The 21,032-nt window shown below is 46.0% G+C and overlaps 1 protein-coding gene across 1 annotated transcript in view; it reads right to left on the bottom strand.

Moving 5' to 3' along the window:
- The window catches only part of CCNY (cyclin Y), a 109,440-nt gene continuing 88,864 nt past the window's right edge, over window positions 457–21,032 (bottom strand). Inside the window, exons 5-10 of the mRNA XM_018057043.1 lie at window positions 13,883–13,918; window positions 12,187–12,244; window positions 11,975–12,094; window positions 7,214–7,380; window positions 3,738–3,900; window positions 457–3,107 (exon numbers count right to left, since the gene is read on the bottom strand). Of these exons, the coding sequence (XP_017912532.1) occupies window positions 2,991–3,107; window positions 3,738–3,900; window positions 7,214–7,380; window positions 11,975–12,094; window positions 12,187–12,244; window positions 13,883–13,918 (661 nt within the window). The 3' untranslated portion in view covers window positions 457–2,990. The remainder of the gene's footprint in view (window positions 3,108–3,737; window positions 3,901–7,213; window positions 7,381–11,974; window positions 12,095–12,186; window positions 12,245–13,882; window positions 13,919–21,032) is intronic.

The following is a 21,032-nucleotide window of genomic DNA, read 5'->3' on the forward strand; positions in this document are numbered from 1 at the left end:
GGTGAGAGGTTACCAAAGTAGCCTGGAAGGATCAAAATCACTCACGCTGCAAATTTTGCTCTGCAGCTAGGCCAAGCATCAAAACCCCTAGACCCAAAGGAAAGCCCAGGGCGGAGATGGTCTTGCCAAAGACCAAGAGGAGGAGCTTGGGGGTGGCGCGGGTGGGCCACCAGGAGAGGGGCCATCGGTGCATGTAAGGCACAGCGATGTCTGGAATCTTGGCAGGACCTCCCATCTTGCCCTCCAGTTGGTTTTAAATCCCTGACTTTTTTGCCTTCTCCCAGTTTAAAAGAAAAAAGGTAAAACAAAAAGGGAAAATTCATTGGCACACTTATTCTCCCAAATGACTGTTTAAGTCAAATCTAAACTTAAAGGCAATAAATTGTGTGGCTTTCTTCACCCTTCATTAATGATGAAAACTGCCCGTTCAAAAACTACACTAAGACAATGTATTCCTAAATAGCAATCCGGCTTTAATTGTAGGGCATGAACCACCTTGCAAACAAATTACATCACGATGATTTATCAATAGGTACTGTACTGGGTGTTGTCGGGCCTTTTTTTTTTTTTTGCAAACTTAGAACAAACCAGAGAACGTAATGTTTAAGTCTTCATCATGTAGAAAAATAAACTCAACCTAAATTACCTTCATGTCAAGGGATCCATTCTGCAAAAGTAAAATTGAAATCTACACTTACAGCAGAGTTTTAAAAATCCTTAGTGCAAGAAACATAACCAATTAATACAGATCAATGCTCAGGAATATGGAAAATTTTCCTATACAGAGGTAGAATCCAGTGCACAAGGCTAAAACAATATTCAATAGTCTAAACAAGACTGAGTCAGGTTTTACGGAATCCACTTTAAACTTTTAGTTAGCAGACTGTATGTACATACATACAATAAATAGACTATACAATTTTTTAAAGTAGTTTAATAAACTCCACAAAATAATAGCAGATGCATTGAAATATTTACATAATTCAATTTTCAAATCTCTCATTCAAATAAAAGGGATAAAAATAAGATGTCTGCTTGAAAGGCAGCAAAACCTCTTTCCTGAAATGGATCGGTAAAGTAAGATACATGGGAGGAACTAATTTATTTGAGAGGTATTCATAGTCAGCTAAGAAAATATGTCCCTTTTTAAGCTATATAGTTTAGGGAATATAAAATGGTATTTTCTACATTTTTTGGGGGGGTCTCTATTTCATGTTCTAAATCCAAATCTTACTTGAAGAGAGCAGCTGATTTTGGAACCCATATGGAATATACTGATACAGTTACAATGGAAAGGTAATTAACTTTTCATATTCCGCTTGTTTGCTTTTGAAAGTTTAAGCCAGAAAGAATCTGACAGTATTTTTGGCCCACACAGCTGGGTTTACACATGCTACGAACTTCAGGGCCGTCTGATGAGCACTGGGCTTCGTGTTCTTGGGCTGCTTGGCTGTTTCTGAGTCCCTCCCACTAACAAAGCATGTCTCCTCAGGGGCAGGCATGTCTGGGGAGCAGGTGTATGAGTTCAGGGCATAAGACAAATAACAAAAGATTCCAGAGTTTTCCAAGCTCACACAGGAGGGTGGTAAAACACATGATTTATCTACTGCCATTTGCCTCAAAGACCTGATGAAGGAAAAACTTAGAAACCTCTGTCATTGTGACCCGAGAAAATGTGCAACCCCCAAAGCACTGTATACTTCACTAACCCAGATTCTTAGACTTAACTGTGAGGTTCTGTCATTAACCCTTTAATTTTCCTTGCTATAAGAGCTTTCCATCTAGCCCATAAGGAAATGAAGAACAGTCAGAAATGAAAAAGGACAGTCATAATTAATGACATATAAACCTTCACAGTTTTAGTTTCATATAACTTCACTAAGCACCCACAATGAAAATGCAAGTTGAGTTTTTTATTCAATCATTCTGTGAAAAATACCTCAGTAAATAGGAACATTTTGCCCTTCAGTGATCTTCCATGTGAATACCCACCCCCACCCCTTTTTTTTTTAATTTTAGATTTTTAAAAAATTTTTATACAAATAGACTAACTTTGATTTGAAGTAAACATATAAAAGTTGAGAGGAATATTGCTTGCACAATGGACGTGGAAGTAGAGGAGTGGGGTGGGCAGGGCGAGGAAGGGGCTGCCCCTTGGGGCAGGCAGAGAGACAGACCACCGCAGGATCAGAAGGCACAAGCACCCATGTGATCTAGAATGTTCGTGGGGGAGGAGCTGGGGGAAGGGAGTCGTCTGGTTCAGCACTACAGTCAAGCTGATCCGCCACTGTGGAGAAAACCGGCTAGGATAAAGGTGCGCAGACACGGGACAAGTGCCCCCCTGGAGAGCAAGAAAGCTCAGAAGACAGCTCGCAGGAGTGGTGCAGAGAAACAGCCAGTGCTATTTATTTGGATGTCTGTGCCATGGTGGGTACAAACTATATTCTCTGCTCTGTGGGACCAAAACCAAAACAATAAAACAAACAAAAATCCCCCCCAGATCCCCGAGAAGCAGCAAGAAGGAATGCAAGAAGTCTTAACGGGACATACTGATCCGGGTGGGGTGGTGAACACGGCGCGCGCCTTTAATGCGCATCCAACTTTGTCACCTAGGCCGGGCTCTCCTATCAGGGTGGTTCGGCTACTGACCGACGGGGACATAGGGAGCAGGCCAAGCCGATCTCCCTGCCTCTATGTGACTTCCCGTCCCTTCCCTGCCTCCTCCAGGGTTAGAGTCTTTTTCCTCCACGAAGGAAGCGCTGACCCGGGGCTGGGAAGGCGTGGACGGGATTCCATGGCACCGACTCCGCGTCCTCGGAGCCCCGCTGCGCGTGCGCGCAGCCTGGAGGCGCTCATCAAGGCAGCCTGGCAGAGCTATGAATTAAAAAGAAAAGGAGAGGGGAAACAAAAACAAAACCACCCCACGTCTGTCTTTTCTCGAACTAAAGGAGAAACAGGGATGGCACGGCCTCCGGCAGGGACGCCCACAGTTAGGAGATGATGGCCGGGGACCACCGGGGCAGAGTCAGATTGTCAGCACTTGCTGACCGCTTCCTCGTGGGTCTTCTCAGGTCCTTGTACTTATCCTCGCAGAGGCGGGAGATGGCCTGAGGGGCAGGAGAGAGACACTCACATCAGCCCCAGGGCCGGCTCCCTGGCCACACTCTCCATCCTCGCAGTGGGCCAGCACCGTCCCCGACACTGAAGACACTCGGGATGAAGGTGCTGAGGGCCCCGCACCTCCACTGGAAGACGGCTCTGACACGTGAGTGAGCCTTCTTTCCACACCTGCAGCCGCCAAAGTCGGATGGAAAGAGCCCGGTGCAAGTGCAAAGCCGAGCTATACGTAAGACACAAGTGTCACACAGCTTCACAGTGACGGCCCTATACCCAGGTCAGGACCAACAACAAGGCTGTGGAGAAAATGCTTCAAAAAATGAAACAAGTGGGTTCAGACCTTTCTGGATTGCCAATCATAGGGTCATCTGGTATCTTTTCCCTTATAAAAGTGAATGCTTGTTTAAAACCGGTTTTAAAAAACTTATTTGATTTAAAAAACAGAATCAATGCACATTAAATAAAAACCAGTACTGAGAAGGTTATTAAAAGTATGAGGTTGTACCAATGCAATCCAGGTCACCTGGTCCTTAGTTTTCGATGACTGGCAATGGCAGGAACTAGCCTGAGCACAGAGCTCTGCCGCAGGAGTGTACCCTCAGGACGCTGGCGCCTCTTACCTCCAGCTTGTGGGCCCTCTCCCTGCTCAGCGGCTCCAAGGGGAAGCTCAGGTTGTTGGCTTCCGCCAGAGAACGAAGATCAAAATAATACTTGGCATAAACACTGGAAGGAACGTTGATGTTGAACTGGAGCAATTCAAGGAACTGTCGCTCTAGCTCGTTCCTGCAGAGGAAGACAGAAACGCGCAGCTCGGCCGCCGTCCCCACCGCGGACGACCCAAGCAGGCTGCCGGACACGGAGGCCACAAGACCGCGCCCTCCAGGAGAAGCGCCATCTCACCAGCGGCCCGCTTGGACGCAGAGTTGCCATCTCACCACCAAACTGGCGATAAAAGCCAAGCCCATCTGGTCCAGTGCCCGGAAGGATGAGGCCTGATTAACTGGGATGATCAGTACCAGGAAGTGCTTCAGGGTGACCCCAACACTGAGACCAAGCACATGTATGTGTGCACACACATACACATGTAGCAGGCTCTGGCCTCACCTCACCACATGAACCATCAGTTCAAACAGGGGGCAGAAGACACAGTTAGGAGCTGTCAAACAGAGTCCAGTGAGACTGGACAGCTGCCGAGAGGACAGGCCTCCAAGACCCAGAGGATCGCCTTGCTGGGAGGGAAGGGTGGGGAAGCGATGAGCAACTTCCTCAGGATCATGGGAGTGGAGGGAGGAGACCACCAGTCTCAGCATGCACCCACCCAGCCACCCTAACCCTAAGCCTAACCCATCACCTGCAGGGTCTGTGAGGACCCACAGCTGGGCCACCCATCTGATTTGACAGGTCTAGGTGGGCCCAAGAACATGCATCTCTAGTACGCTCCTGCTGCTGAGTCTTCCTTCCTGCCGAAAACTTGGATAACAGCGCCTGATTCATAAAGGAGCCAACCCTCTTCTAGCTGGATGAAGCCAGAACACATTGTAAAACGTCCCCCATCAGCAGGCCCACCTCTTAGCAGTCAGTGGGGGGGGAGAAGCGTCCTCAGGGAGAGGTCTGTCAGCACTGGTCCTGGGCCAGACTCTCAGCTCTAGGCCACCCTCCGGGCAGCACCCTGGACTCACTTCTGTCGTTTATCACAGTCTCCCCTCCTCCCCTCCTCCGAGCCATAATCCATGACATCTGACTGCAGCCTGGCCCCAGCACAGCACCTGACACACAGCTGGTGCTCAATAATTACTGTTATTAATTATTGAATGGAATGGACCAAGATTAGCCTGAGTGGAGGGATCAGGGAAAGCTTCCTGGAAGTGACAGCTGAGCTAAGTCTGGGAGGCGGTAGTGGCTGGTTCCCTGACAGCAGCTCTCAGGCAAAAGATAGCTAAGAAACCTTAGCAAGTTGTTATCGAAGGCCTGAGCGCTTTGGAGGGAAAGATCAAGACATTGAATTCAGTTCATCTAATCAGAAGGGCTGCTTCCATGCAGCTGTGAGAAAGGAATTAAGCCCCAAATGTATACGTGATGTCAAAATCTACTCTTCTAATCACTTTTATTTATGCCTGCTCTAAGTCAGACTTAGGAGATCATCCTGTGAAATTCAAGAATCCAGGTACGAGCTTAACAAGACTTGGGAGCTGCCTGTGGACACACTGCCACCTAGTGGCCACGTGGTGACACTGCCGCTCCCATTCTCCAATGCCAGGAAGAAACACCAGTAAGAGAGCCAGAGAAGCTATTCCCACCCCAGACGGTTATCTAGACACCACTGCCTTTTGTTGAGGGTATAACCAGGAGAGGAATCTGGTTTCAAACAAGGTGGCAGTTTCCCCAGGTTCCTTAAAGGAAAAACAGCCTTTCTGAATATTTATTTTTTTAATGTTTCTGTTTAAGTTTTGGGGGAAATAAAGATATTAGAGTGGCTGTGTTTTCAAACTAGGGTAATACCTAGAAAATAAAAATAATTCCCCAAATTTGAATTTCCAAACGATAGCAGTACCTCCTCCAGGGACATCTGACAGCTTGTTATATGATAAATCATCATGTCTGACTCTTTGCGCCCCCATGAACTTTAGCCCGCCTGGCTCCTTGTCTATGGGATTCTCCAGGTAAGAATACTAGAGTGGGTTGCCATTTCCTTCTCCAGGAGATCTTGCCCAGGATATCGAACCTGAGTCTCTCTCGTCTCCTGCACTGGCAGGTGGATTCTTTACCATTAGCACCACCTGGGAAGCCTAATTATAGTAAATAGTTCTGATGTAAAATTTTATAATAAGTAAATTCAAGCCAATAAATAAAAACATTTCAGAAGTATTTGTTACATTAGGTCATTACTGTAAAGAAACCCAGTTGAATTGATGCCACTTAGCAACTTGTGAATGGGGCTCTACAATGGAAGAAAGAGTTGTTTCATCACCTCATGGCCTATTGACTTTTCTAGAAAAATGAGCCTACTTTTAAACACCAGCTACTAAGCGGCAATCCCACTCCTGGGCACAGACTCCAAAGAGTAGGGCCTCAGGGAGGAATCCGCACAGTGATGTTCACGTTTACAGCAGAGTTATTCACAGCAGCCAAAAGGTGGAAGGGACCACCTTATGGTCTGTATGACAGTTCTCTTAATAACTGTTTTCAGCTTGAAATAAAATCAAGACGTAAAAAAAATTTAATTTTCTTATTCTTGTTATCAAAAACTTCGTATTTTCTTACTTTTTAAGGATAAAGAATAACAGGTGCAGGAAAGAGTCTTACTGGTCTGTAGTAGGAAAAGGCTTTGTGGCAAAAGATGCGTGAACATAAACAAGTGTCCGCAGGGCAGACAAAAGCGAGGGGATGCCCAGCCAGCCAGCAACCAGAGGAAGGGGCAGGTGGGGTCCAGGGACACAGATGGGGGCTGGGACACAGTGGAACCTCCTCTAGCAAGAGGAGGTTGTCCGGCTTGAGGAAGCTGGACAAAAAGATGAGAAAAACGTCAGTAAGAATTGGGTCAGCAATGCAGAAGTTCATCCTGATTGTTCCCAAAGCAGCTCCTTTCGTCCTGACCCCATTTCCTGAACACCCAGCCCCAGGGACCCCAGGCCCCGGGCTGCAGGTGAACCCAGAACGGTGCCCTGAGAGAGGAGCAGCCTGACCGGGAAACACAGGAGGACCCTGAGGGACAGAAAGTACATGTGAAGCCAAGTGAACTTGCAACATGAGACAGAAGCAGTGACAATCTCCTCTGGAACTGAGCAGCGGCAGGGAGCACTTTAGCCCGTCTGCTGCCTGTTGTCAGTCTGCAGTGAGTAGTGGGGATGAACCCCACCGCAGACGGGAAGCAGGAAGGTAAAGGAAAGTTCCCTGGAACATGGTTTCAGAGACTAGATTCACAAGCCAGAAAGCGTTACCAGTACCCGTCTGGGACCCAAAGGACGAGACGCATAGGTTTTTGTAAATCCTATCCACAACCGTGTCCTTGCTTGGCCAGCTCACAACAGACGCACAGCCACAGTCACTCACTCCACCCCGAGCTCGTCCACGCGGGGATGCCCCCGCCCACACTCACATATCCTCCACCGTGATGTCCTTCAGGATCTGGCAGTAGTCCACGTTCCACACCGCCTGGTCGTCCCACACCTTGGAGGCCAGCAGGATGGCCCCCAGAACAATCCGCTTCCAGTTGGCTGGACAGATGTCAATCTCTGCGTATGTGAGAAGCCGTTCGAGGTACACCTGGAAGACACGAGCACACCGGCGCCCTTCATGCCTAAGCCACAGGCAGAGGGAGAGTCAGGGGCTCCCTCCCAAGCCGCAGCAGCCCCGATGGCCTCGGCAGCCCGTCTGTGCGGCCTGCGGTCTGTGAACCGGGGCCCAGGTGGGGAGCCCCAGGGAGGCTGACCGGGGCCAGCACCTGTCTGCCTCTGCCACCCAAACAGGAGCTCTCTGCCTCGAGATGGGGGCCGGCACTCAACTGTCTGCTAGGTCAGTAAACAGACGAGTGATGATGGTTCTTTTGCTTAAAAGGTTTTCGTTCTGCTTCCATTGCTTTACTAAAGAAAAGTCAATTCTTTCCATCTTAAGAAGCAGGATTTTTATGGCTGATCTCAGATACCAGGTCCTCCTCAGACTGGATGAGGGGCACAGTATGAAAGACAAAATACAAATCATGAGAAAGAAATTACTAATGTAATCACAAGGACAAAACAGCCATACCCAATGAGCTGCCAAGAGGCCCTAAGTTTCCTGAGAGGTGATAAAACAGGAAGCCATCACGTCCACCTTACTGCCCCACCCTGGACTGGTGACCCAGCCCCGCCACCGTGGCTGCGTCTCTCCCCGGGCTGGGCAGCTGCCCTCCTCCACTGTCTCCCCCGAGGAAGCCAAGTCCCCTGAGGACCATGCCCGGGCCTCACTCCCACTGTGTGCCCAGCATCCAGCCCAGGGCTGGGTCAGGGAGCGGCCCCCGCGTGCTGGCCTCAGGGACACAGGACCCTGCAGGAAGGACGCTCTGGGTGTGGAATGTGGCTACGAGAGAGCAGGCCTAGGGAGGCCTGAGTGGATGAGATGACCACAGCAATGGCATTCAGGAAGAGCCGCAGTCGGGAAACTCAGGCCCTGGATTGAGAGACAGGTGTGGGGGAATAGGGGGTCAGAGGAGACCACTCAGGGAAGAGCCCACTCTGCGGTGCTCAGCACAGAACATCTAAGAGGCCTTCAGAGAGGCCTCTGAGGTCACGACACGTGCCCGCCAACCGTACTCAATGGACCTTTGGGACACTTCCAAACGTCTCAGGGACAGAACAGCACCGGGCTGTGGCAACCACTGGTGAAGAAAAGTAGGTCACTCAGCAGACTTCAATCATCTTTTCCGTCGTTCAGGTTTTAGTGTTAATGGCATTTATTACATTCAAGGAGCAGGAAGAGTAAGCTCATGTTTTAGATCATTATTTCTGTGTGAAAACTGAAATTCTTCAGCGAGAGATCCAGGCCAGGCTGAGTGGAATTTTAACTGGACACCAACCTCAGGAGCCCAGACTATGTATGTTACAAAGTTTGATGACCAACTCTTCTCATTCCACTAAGAAAAGAATTTTTTAAATGTGCCACAAAACTGTACTAAGAGTAGAAAACTGAGGCTGGATCTAACTCCAGATTTTTTGAAGCAATCATTATGGACACTCTTCAACCAGATCCCTAAGATGCTGCTACTGCTGCTAAGTTGCTTCAGTCATGTCCGACTCTGTGCGACCCCATAGACGGCAGCCCACCAGGCTCTGCCGTCCCTGGGATTTTCCAGGCAAGAACACTGGAGTGGGTTGCCATTTCCTTCTCCAATGCATGAAAGTGAAAAGTGAAAGTGAAGTCGCTCAGTCATGTCCGACTCTTTGCAACCCCATGGACTGCAGCCTAGCAGGCTCCTCCGTCCATGGGATTTTCCAGGCAAGAGGACTGGAGTGGGTTGCCATTGCCTTCTCCCCCTTAGACGCTATTCCTTTTTATAAATGAGCTATGTAAACCTCTCCAAGCTCCCCAATGAAATAGCTTCTCACTGACTCAGTACAAAAAGAAGGTTATTCAATTTTGTTCTTACTTAACCACAGTAGATAGATATTAATAGGTACACTGCTGCTGCTGCTGCTAAGTCACTTCAGTCATGTCCGACTCCGTGTGACCCCATGGACAGCAGCCCACCAGGCTCCGCCGTCCCTGGGATTCTCCAGGCAAGAACACTGGAGCGGGTTGCCATTTCCTTCTCCAGTTAACAGGTACACTAGGTAACATTTAAGATAATGTTTGGAAAAAACCAGGCATCTACCACATCTGATATTCCACTAAGATGAACTAGAGAAATTAGATATGATAACACACTCCATTACCGAGAGGAAGCAGATGTTATGTTTGGGGAGAAGGAATTCATAATAAGCACCACATAATAGCATGTAATTTGGCAGAACTTGCCAAGAAAGCTATATTCAAGGGTCAGCTGTAATTTCTTTAGTAAACTCCCACTTGGGTATTTTAATTTTCTGCCAAGTAAAATAATATACGATTGATTTTTTTCTGAACACCATTCCCTACACCATTGCTAATAGGACACTGCTGCTCAATTAAATTTTCAGATTTAATTTCCTAAGAAGGACCATCCTGAGCGTCTCTAGAAAATACAGGTTAGTGAGTGCTTACAGAGCGTTCAGGTGACTGTACAAAATAAAGCTGTTCGAAGGCATGGCGTGGGGGAGGAGGGGAGAAAGAAAGTGCAAACTCATGGACTCCAGGGTACACAGGACCACACTTCCGGGGATGCTGGGTTTCCCTGTCCATCACAGAGAGCAGCTCCGGGTCCGTTCCCTGCAGACTCTTCCCACAGCTCGGCTGACTGGGCCTCCCCAGTGCTTCCTATCTGCTAATATCTGAGGTAGCTGGATTCCTCACTGGACTCTATCTGAACAACACTTTTGACCTTGGTAGAAACCACTAATGTGCCCTATAAAGGGGGTTCTCTGGGGTCAGAATGGATAGATTCCACAGGTGGCCTCTTCACCAGAGCGCCGGCCTCTGAGAGGCACTTTGGGGCCAAGTGACAGCCCTCAGGGCTGCCCGGGGGAACCCAGCTGGGCTGGCATGCCTGGTGCTCCCGGACACACGCAGCAGCAAGTGGCTGAAGGCTCTGGAAGGGTCTCCCACAGGCAGGCAGTGGTCTGGTCCCCTGCGGGCAGCCGGGCAGAGCTAACTGTGGTCTTCCCTGCCTCCTCCGGGCAACAGGCCAGGCCACCAAGAGAAGGCCCAGGAGAAAGGCAGAGATGGATGCAGCCCACCAGCTCTAGCCCAGACCTGCTGTGAAGGGTTGTTGCAAACCTGGAGAGACAGGTGGGAACCATCACACGCAGGGCTTGATCGAACAGAGAGTTGGCTGCCTGCAGCATCCAGGCAGACCCTGGAGACTCAGTCTGCAGAGCTGTGCTTGTTGTGAGGGCCCGCGACGCTGCCCACCTGCCAGCTGTAGCCAGAGGTGCTCATCTCCTGCTAAGCCACCAGCTGATGTCCCAGGACAAGGGAGGATTTCAGCAGCTCCCATGACTGACAGACACACACCACTCCCACAGCACTCCCAAGACAAACTAACCACCCACGTCTGCTCAGAGACAGGGGAACAAACTCTACATGTTCTCAACAGAAGTCTCTGCAGAAACCACGTCTTTCACAGGACACAAAGTTTCTTCACGCTGATAAATCCAAACTCGAAGGTGCTACAGGGCAAAGTCAGGTCACCATTTTCTTCAGAATGGAAGGCAAAAAAACCTACCACAGAGCATCTTGAAGCAAGAGCTTAAAAATAAATCTTTCTTCAGGGCGTCAATTTAAGTACTCATTATCTGATTTTCTTCCCCTTCTTCCCTCTTTGTCACAATCTCCCTTCGTTGAAAAGTCTACCCTGCCGCCTGGAGGGGGTTTTTTGAGGACTTGACATCCTTTGGAGGAACAAAGCTGAGCCATAAATATGCTTCTCAGTAACGACCTCAGGGTCTATCAGCACGCCACATCACCTGAGGAAGATTTGCTGGATGTCTGTTCACCTGTCAGGGGGCAAGTTCCAGGAGAGAAGGAAAGCACAAGCAAACCAGTCCTGTGCCGTCGGCTGAGAACACGGGGCTCTCAGTGTGGGGGAGAGGCGGATGGTCTTTACACTCGTCGTCACACCACAGGGTCTCTTCTCAGGGAACTGCATGGGCCTGCGGGGCAGCCCACGCACTGGCAGAGCCCATTTCTTATCTGAGTGGTGCACAATGGGAAAGGTCAGTGACAGCGGGCTCCGCTGTTAAAGCTGCTTCCCCAATGAGATCGGAGCTAAATCAACCGTCCCTAAGGTTTTAAGAATCTAAGGAAGGTTACAGGTTTTTAACTTGAGTCAATGTGCAGATTATGTCCACACTGTCTCTGAATGTCTCGTGACTGTCTCTGAATGTAAGATGAATGTCTCATCTTACAGACATGTATTTACACAAAAATCACAGAGGAGAAGGCAGCAATTACAGCAGTCCTTGCAACGTAGGGAACCAACACCACAAACCTGGACATCAATGAGGTGGCCCTGGTCCTTCTCAGCACTGTGGACCCTGCATGGGTCGTTTCAGCTTTCCTGCTTCTGAGTGTGATCTGACAGGGGGCTTTAGATGGGACTGCGGAACAGACCACATGCCCTCTTTTGGGAGATCCAGTTGCTATTCTGGATAAAAGACAACCTTGAGGTGGCTGGGGTTCCTAGGTCTACAGTGGACATTCCCACCTGCACCCCACTCCATGGCCAGGTCATCCTGCGGGCACTCACCAGGGTGACGATGGCACATTCTGCAGTCAGCTGAGCAGCACTGAACAGTGTCCGAACAAACCGGTAAATCTGCTTCTGCTCTGGGTTGTGTTTGTCATAATCTGGTGGCACTTCGGATTTCTGGGGAGGGAGACATTCTCAATGACTAGCTGGCCCACAGGAGCCACAGAGACATGACTGGACCACACCCTGGGACCCAAGGGGAGGGTTACCGAAAGAGGGTGAAGGTTTTCATCGAAAATATCCAAGAGCATCCTTCCATCTGGGTCCCTGGGGAGGAAAGTAACAGAAAATGGAGCTTCCCTTCTGTAACAGAGTGCCAGTCAAAATGAAAACAAAATATATTCTGATTCAACTGTTATTTCAAGAAACAGAGGCAGTACTGTTAAGAGATGCTACTGATTATTCATGAATTATCATTTTTGGGGGGACAATACTTAATCACTTTTGAATAGTCCATAAAATAAAGGTTATGAACCCTCATTTAGTAAAGTAAAAATCAAAGACTTCCATTTCTTGAGTTTTCAAATGCAGCAAATCTGAATTTCTTTAACATCTTGTTTCTGAGCAAAGTTTGATGGATCTGTTTAAACCACAACTACGTTGTGGTCAACACAAAAGAAGTCTGAGGTTTTAAGAATGAACACGCAGTGTGTCCTAGAGATTAGTCTGAAATTCTCACAGCATGCAGCTTAACCACTTCACTACTGAGGGGCTTCATGACTGTATTTTTAAAAGGATTTTATGAATGTATTTATCTTTGGCTGCTCTGGGCCTTCGCTGCCGCGCGGGCTTTTCTCTAGGTGCTGTGCAGGCTTCTCGTTGCAGAGCATGGGCTCTAGGCACACGGCCTTCAGCAGTCACGGCACGTGTGCTCAGTGGTGGTGGCTCCCGGGCTCCCGCACACAGGCTCAGTAGTTGTGGTGCGAGGGCTTAGCCACTCTGCAGCATGCGAAATCGTCCTGAATCAGGGATCAAACTTGTCTCCTGCACTGGCAGGCGGATTCTTTACCACTGACCCATCAGGGAAGCCCCACAACTCCATTCTGAAAAACAACAGGGGCATGCAGAAAAGTGTACCTGGCTGTTACCAAGCCGGTACCTGCACAGACCCATTTAAAGGGGTGGCTTTCTCTGTGAACACAGGCAGAAGGGGCGCTGGGCTCTGGGGGGGCCACACCCCGCTAGTGACGGCTCTGCTTCCACCTGACTTATGTCATTTGAGTGAAAATAAAAAATTTTCTTTGGAAACCGCTGCTTAGTAACAGCACGTAACGTTCCAACGTCAGTTAGGCTCCCGATTATCAAAAGCTGCAGATCTGTCTGCTGTGCACCCCCGTGGCACACACTACAGTTTCTGCTCTATGACTTACTATCTGCAAAAAGACTAAAGAGAGCTTGGCAGAACGGCTAACTTGTTATATGATTTTTCCATGATTCCGTGTTTCAATTCACTTCTAAAATTAACTGAACTATCTCCAGACTCCCATCAGAGAGGATTTCTACCACCTTAAAAGAGTTTATGACTAACTTTACAACAAAACTGTTTCTACTGAATTGAAACTATAAACTTCGTTTTCATGTGAAAGCTGTGCGCAGAAACTTGTTGAAATATTTTATAAAAGACTGAATGTTTAAGTGAATGACACAGAAAATAAAGTCAAGAGGAGGCTGAATACTGTCAAGAAACTCTGTTCTCTTTTGCTGACTTCATTTGGTTTCCTCTGACTCAGAAGCAATTCAGTACTTCTCTGGGAGGTGTGGGTAAACTGTTACCTTTACAGATTCTATGAAAGTGAGATAAGAATACAAAACTCAAAGGCTGAGGCAACTGGAACACAATAGGAAAAATGTAATTGCTGATAAAATGTGATGTTTTCAGCACAAAATTAAACAAAATCCACATACCTGTTTTTGATGTGGTAATATATTGCGAGAGCTACACTGTAAAATAAAATGCAGCAGTTCAGTGTTTCAGAAGCATATTCAAGATGCTATAGTTTCCCTGGCATCAGTCTGGTCATAACTGTCTAAAACTTAAGTAAAACGATCCATGTGAACAGCCCCCATTTAATTCAGAATGCTGATTAAGAATATGCACTCTTTGAAGTAAATCAATCAGGTATTTATACCCAGCAGTTATTAAATCTTTTCTAGAAACACCAAAACTTTGTGATATTCAGAAATAAATTTCTCTATCTGAAATTTTAAGCTTTCCTCACTTTATAATATAGTCATTATGTAAAAATTAAGTGATGAAATTAAACTCCTCTAGAGGTCTCCCAATTCAGCACCTGCTATTTTATTTTATTTTATTTTTTAGCACCTGCTATTTTAGACAATCAGTGGTTTCCTTATAACTGCCAGAAAAACGTGAATATTACCCACAGTGGTTTAACATTTTTTCTCTTAAAATAAATAACCTCTTGACAATCTGCCTAACTTATTCATTCATCTGCTGAAATGGTACTTACCTCTTATTTGTAATACCTTATACTTTAATACTTTAAAGTTTCATTTTACATTTTAAAAGAATTTAATGAAGATATTCCCATCCCCTGAATTTTCAAGTACTGTTTCTCTGATTACAAAATGAGATATATTCATATTGTAGAAATTTTTGGAAAATAAAGTATACAGAAAATAATTCCTCTGCCCAAAGATGATTACTACCAGCTTGAGATACAAAGACATCTATTCCTAGTTACCTATAAATTATGTGTGTAAGGAAGCAGGCTGGCATCCCACTTTCACCCTCATTAACATGTTTCTTACCATTAAAACGTTACTCAAAAATACAACTTTAAATGGCCGACTATATTCCATATTCCACCATACTACTGAATAATTTATTAACCATTTCTCTATTCTTGAACATTTAAGTTGTTTATAGTATTTTGCAATTATGATTAACACCATAATATTCCCACAAATAAACATTTTGTGACCTACAACTCTTATTATTATTTCCACAAGAAAACATCCTGTAATTGGAAACAGGAGCTCTAAGGTCATTAATAATCATAAGGCTCCCCCAAACATACCTCCCAAAATCTTTGCAGAAAAGCTGTACCAGTGTACACCTCCTCACCAGTGTCTGTCTCACTTCACCTTCACCAACGCTCACCTTGAATGTTTTGAAAAAATGTTCTCCAGCTGGATAGGGTACAAAGGGTAACTGCTTTCAACCTGAGTTTCTTTGATCACCTATCAAGTGGGCAGGGTTATTCAGGTTGAACTGTTCAATCTTTTTATTACTTCCTCCTTTGTAACCTGTCTAGATCCTTCCACAATTTTAAAATTTACTGAGGAGGCCAATTTTTTTTTTTTTTTAAGCTTCTAAGAACATAGCTAACTGGCTGCATCAGATTGTGCTCTGGTCTCTGAGCCCAGGAACTGCCACCCAGGGCCCCAACATGGAGCGAGCAGACTGAGCCCCAGACACCTCCCCTCACTTGGCGGTGCCCACCTAGAGCCCGGGCATGCACGCTGGACTCCAAGCGGGCCCGACGTTCACCCACGACCTGACACAACAGCTCATTCACTCTGCCGAAAGAGAGCACGTTCTCCCAAACCTCTCTTTCCACATCTATGAATTCAAGAGATTTTAGACAAGCGTGAAAAGTATTCCCGAGCAAGTGTAATATATTCGTTCTCCTAACATCCTGAAAAGCATCTAAGCTGATGAAGGAATTGTAATTGGGGTGAAGGGACTTCAAAAGTTTAAAAAATAATGGTACAGTTTTCCAAGTACCTTCACATACATGCACCTAAAAAAGCCCTGCCATGAGAAATAATAAATGTTACCGATTCTATTTTATAAATGAGAAAATTCATGTAAAGATATCAGATGTCAGGATTTCTGACTCATATAATGGTTTTGTGCCCTTTCATTCTATAATGCCGGCCTCTGGAAAAAAGGAAGAGATACTGTTTTATTCATTTAAAAGTCATGCTGTGATGATTAAATTGAATGTTTCATATGATGGGTTTGGTAAAGCGATTACTTTAATTGCTTTAATTGGTTGAGGAAAAAGTATGGTCCCTGCTTTCCCTGTGAGGGAACATGTCATAGGAAAAACATCACTGGACTAAAGTCAGACCAGCTAGGGTCAAAACCTGGCTCCTTCATGAGTTAGAGTTCATCCACCCCTCAGAGCCCTCACTTCCTCATCTATAACATTCGGACACTTCAACCTGCATCACAGAGTAGTTATTACAATCAAATGAAGTAAATAAAAGCATGACCTCAAATATAAAGTTCTCAAATGCAAGTTACTATTATTACTGCTGTTGTTGCCCTATGAATAATCACCACCTCTGGAGGTCTTCCAGCCTCTGTGGAGGGAAAGTCTCAGGGCCCCAGGTTACTACTATCTCCCATATCTCCAGAGCCGAAAGCCAGGCCGGACGTTATCATGACTCACACCCCCGCGAAACACAGGGATGCTCAGAAGGCCAATGTCCACTCAAGGTCAAACCCCGAAAGTGAGAAAACCAAGCTGAGGATGCACGTGTGGTCCAGCTCCACCGGCCAGTTCACCGTGAAAGAAGCAAGCGACTCTTGGGGACAAAGCCTGGCCAGCTGGAAACGGAATCAATCCCAGGCTTCACTCCCAATGGCCAGCTTGGGAGGCCTGGCCAGTCAGCCACGTCCTCAGAACTGGCGAGGTCTCCCAGGACAGGCCGACCAGAGGGCTAGAGCAACCGCCTTAGTTGCAGAACCGGTGGAAAGGGGAGCCTGGAAGGAAAAGATGTTATTTTCTTGCCCAGGAAAACAAACCCCATTTCTGACAGCTAGCACCACCCTTGCCTCACTTCTGACCTAGAGCTAGATCAGAGGTGCAGGGTTCTGGAAGGTCTACGAAGCTGCTCTGACCCTGAGGCCAGGGGCCATGGATGGTGTGGGCAGCTGCAAACAGCTCCTCACCACCTGCACCCATCCTCTGAGCACCAGCCCCATGCTTGTACACAACTGGAGGCCTGGGGTGGTTACAGGGGCACTGTGGTAGATGGCAAACTGAATTCGTGCCACAGATATCAGCATTCAGGGGAAAGATGGGGAAAATCAAGTTCTCAGGGAAGATATCATGCCTGTGAAAAAATGAACAGAGTCGTGTGGAAACCTGTCACACGTCTGCTTCTCTTTGACCTTTCAACTCTCCACCCATTCCCTAACCAGAATGTGCAAATATGTTTGCTCTTTGGGCAATCCCCAATTTACAAAAGAGTTTTCTTAAAAAAATAATAAATAAATAAAATAAAAATATATATATATATATGTATATATATATGAATTTTATTTCACAGTACCTTTCAGTTCCTGGATTTCTATTTGGGTCTTTTTGTAACTTAACTCTTTTTTCTGGCTGTACCGACCAGGGATTGAACCTGGGCCACAGCCATGAAAAGCCCAGAATCCTGACCACTAGGCCACCAGGGAACTCCCCAGAAGGTTTTCTTCTAAAATTAGCTTACAAAGCAGTTGTTAGAACCTAGAGCTTTTCTCAAAGGTCAAAAGTGGTTAACATAAGGTGAGTTCAGCCTATGAATGCCCTGCTCTGCCCACAGGAAGCTGAATGACTGATTAGTGAGTTTGTATCAATTTTAACATCTTGGGGGAGGAGGCCACAGGGTCCTTAGCAGGTGGCAGGATTTCAGAACAGGAGGGCATTCAGACCTTGCACACCCTGCCCTTCAAGACATGCATTCCCCTTGTGCGGGCAAAGGCCCTGGCTGAAGTCTTCCAGGCCAGCTAACACCTCAAAATGACCATCACCAAGTCATGTGTGACTTACCGGATTTATAGGGAAGGATTCTGATGGTATGTCTACAGTTAGGGTCCACCCTGCCAAGCTCTCAGATCCAAAATGGACATTTTTAAAAACAGAGCACATTTTAAACCAAATAAGCTATTGCCTGAAGGCATCTCAAATCTGGGTGGTGTCCAGGGAAGCCACAGCGTCCACACTGGACTCTTCCCCTGGACACTAAAGCCTTACCACTGCCGTAGCTTTCCAGCTTCTCTTCCTCTTTCTTTTTTTTTTTAACATTTTTTTTTATTGAAGGATAATTGCTTTACAGAATTTTCCTGCTTTCTGTCAAACCTCAACATTAATCAGCCATACGACCCCATAGACTGTAGCCTACCAGGCTTCTCTGTCCATGGGATTTTCCAGGCAATAGTACTGGAGTGGATTGCCGTTTCCTTCTCCAGGGGATCTTCCCAACCCTGGGCTTGAACCCGGGTCTCCCATATTGTAGACAGACGCTTTACTGTCTGAGCCACAGCTGATAGGTATATACATATCCCCTACCTTTTGAACCTCCCTCCCATCTCCCTTCCCATCCCACCCCTCTAGGTTGATACAGAGCCCCTATTAGACAGAGTTTCCTAAGCCACACAGCAAATTCCCATTGGCTATCTATTTTATATATGGTGATATAAGTTTCCACGTTACTCTTTCCAAACATCTCACCCTCTCTTCCCCTCTCCCCATGTCCATAAGTCTTATGTCTATTTCTCCACTGCTGCCCCGTAAATAAATTCTTCAGTACCATTTTTCTAGATTCTGTATATGTGCGTTGAATACGATATTTATCTGACTTACTTCACTCTGTTCAATAGGTTCTAGGTTCATCCAGCTCATGAGAACTGACTCAAAGGCACCTTTTTATAGCTGAGTAATACTCCGTTGTCTGTCTGTACCACACCTTCTTTATCCATCCATCTGCCGATGAACACCTAGGTTGCTTCCATGTTCTAGCTATTGTAAACAGTGTTGCAATGAATAATGGGACACGTGTGTCTTTAAATTTTGGTTTCCTGAGGGTATATGCCTGGGTCGTATGGTGGTTTTATTTCTAGTTTTTTAAGGAATCTCCATACCGTCTTCCATGGTGGCTGAATCAATTTACATTCCCACCAAAAGTGCAAGAGGCTCCTTTTTCTCCACACCCTTCTCCAGCATTTACTGTTTGTAGACTTTTTTAATGATGGCCATTCTGACTGGTGTAAGGTGACATCTCATTGCAGTTTTGATTTGCAATTCTCTAGTAAAGAGCGATGTTGAGTATCTTTTCATGTTTGTTAGCCATCTATGTCTTCTTTGGAGAAATGTCCGTTTAGGTCTTTTTCCCACTTTTTGATTGGATTGTTTGTTTTTCTGGTATTGAGTTGTATGAGCTGCTTATATATTTCAGAAAGTAATCTTCTGTCAGTTGTTTCATTTGCTATTATTTTCTCCAGACAGCATTCTGAGGGTTGTCTTTTCAGCTTGCTTAGTGTTTCCTTTGCTGTGCAAAAGCTTTTAAGTTTAGTCAGGTCCCACTTGTTTACTTTTGTTTTTATTTCCATTATGCTAGGTGGGTCACACAGGATCTTGCTTTATGTCATCAAGTGTTCTGCCTATGTTTTCATCTAAGGGTTTTTATAGTTCTGGTCTTGTATTTAGGTCTTTAATCCATTTGGAGTTTATCTTTGTGTATGGTGTTAGGAAGTGTTCTAATTTCATTCTTTTACATGTAGATCTCCAGTTTCCCCAGCACCATTTATTGAAGAGGCTGTCTTTGGCCCATTGTATATTCTCACCTCCTTAGCGAAAAATAAGGTACCCATAGGTGCACGGGTTTATTTCTGGACTTTGTATCTTGTTCCACTGGTGTATATTTCTGTTTTTGTGCCGGTACCATACTGTCTTGATGACTGAAGCTTTGTAGTATAATCTGAAGTCAGGAAGGTTGAGTCCTCCAGCTCCATTCTTCTTTCTCAAGACTACTTTGGCTATCGGGGTTTTTTGTGTTTCCATATTAATTATGAAATCTTTTGTTCTAGTTGTGTGAAAAATGTCATTGGTAATTTGATAGGGATCAGAGTGAATATGTAGACTGCGTTTGGTAGTACAGTCATTTTCACAGTATTGATTCTTCCTACCCAGGAACATGGAATATCTCGCCATCTGTTTGTCATCTTTGTTTTTTTCATTAGTGTCTTATAATTTTTTGTGTACAGTTCCTTTGTCTTCTTCAGTTCAGTTCAGTTGCTGAGTTGTGTCCGACTCTTTGTGACCCCATGGACTGCAGCATGCCAGGCCTCCCTGTCCATCACCAACTCCTGGAGTTTACTCAAACTCATGTCCATTGAGTCGGTGATGCCATCCAACCATCTCATCTTCTGTCGTCCCCTTCTCCTCCTGCCCTCAATCTTTCCCAGCATCAGGGTCTTTCAAATGAGGCAGTTCTTCACATCAGGTGGCCAAAGTATTGGAACTTCAGCTTCAACATCAGTCCTTCCAATGAATATTCAGGACTGATTGATTTCCTTTAGGATGGATTGGTTGGATCTCCTTGCAGTCCAAGGGACTCTCAAGAGTCTTCTCCAACACCACACTTCAAAAGCATCAATTCTTTGGCGCTCAGCTTTCTTTATAGTCCAACTCTCACATTCATGTGACTACTGGAAAAACCATAGCCTTGACTAGACAAACCTTTGTTGGCAAAGTAATGTCTTGGCTTTTTAATATGCTGTATAGGTTGGTTATAACTTTCCTACCAAGGAGTAAGCATCTTAATTTCATGGCTGCAGTCACCATCTGCAGTGATTTTGGAGCTCAAAAAATAAACCCTGCCACTGTTTCATTGTTTCCCCAACTATTTACCATTAAGTCATGGGACTGGATGCCATGATCTTCGTTTTCTGAACGTTGAGCTTTAAGCCAACTCTTTCACTCCTCTTTCACTTTCATCAAGAGGCTCTTTAGTTCTTCTTCGCTTTCTGTGGTAAGGGTGGTGTCATCTGCACATCTGAGGTTATTGATATTTCTCCTGGCAATCTTGATTCCAGCTTGTGCTTCCTCCAGCCCAGCGTTTCTCCTGATGTGCTCTGCACAGAAGTTAAATAAGCAAGGTGACAATATTCCACCTTGACGTACTCCTTTTCCCATTTGGAACCAATCTGTTGTTCCATGTCCAGTTCTAACTGTTGCTTCCTGACCTGCATACAGATTTCTCAAGAGGCAGGTCAGGTGGTCTGGTATTCCCATCTCTTTCAGAATTTTCC

The sequence above is a fragment of the Capra hircus genome, chromosome 13 (genome assembly GCF_001704415.2).
Source record: "Capra hircus breed San Clemente chromosome 13, ASM170441v1, whole genome shotgun sequence".
Classification (NCBI taxonomy): Eukaryota; Metazoa; Chordata; class Mammalia; order Artiodactyla; family Bovidae; genus Capra; species Capra hircus.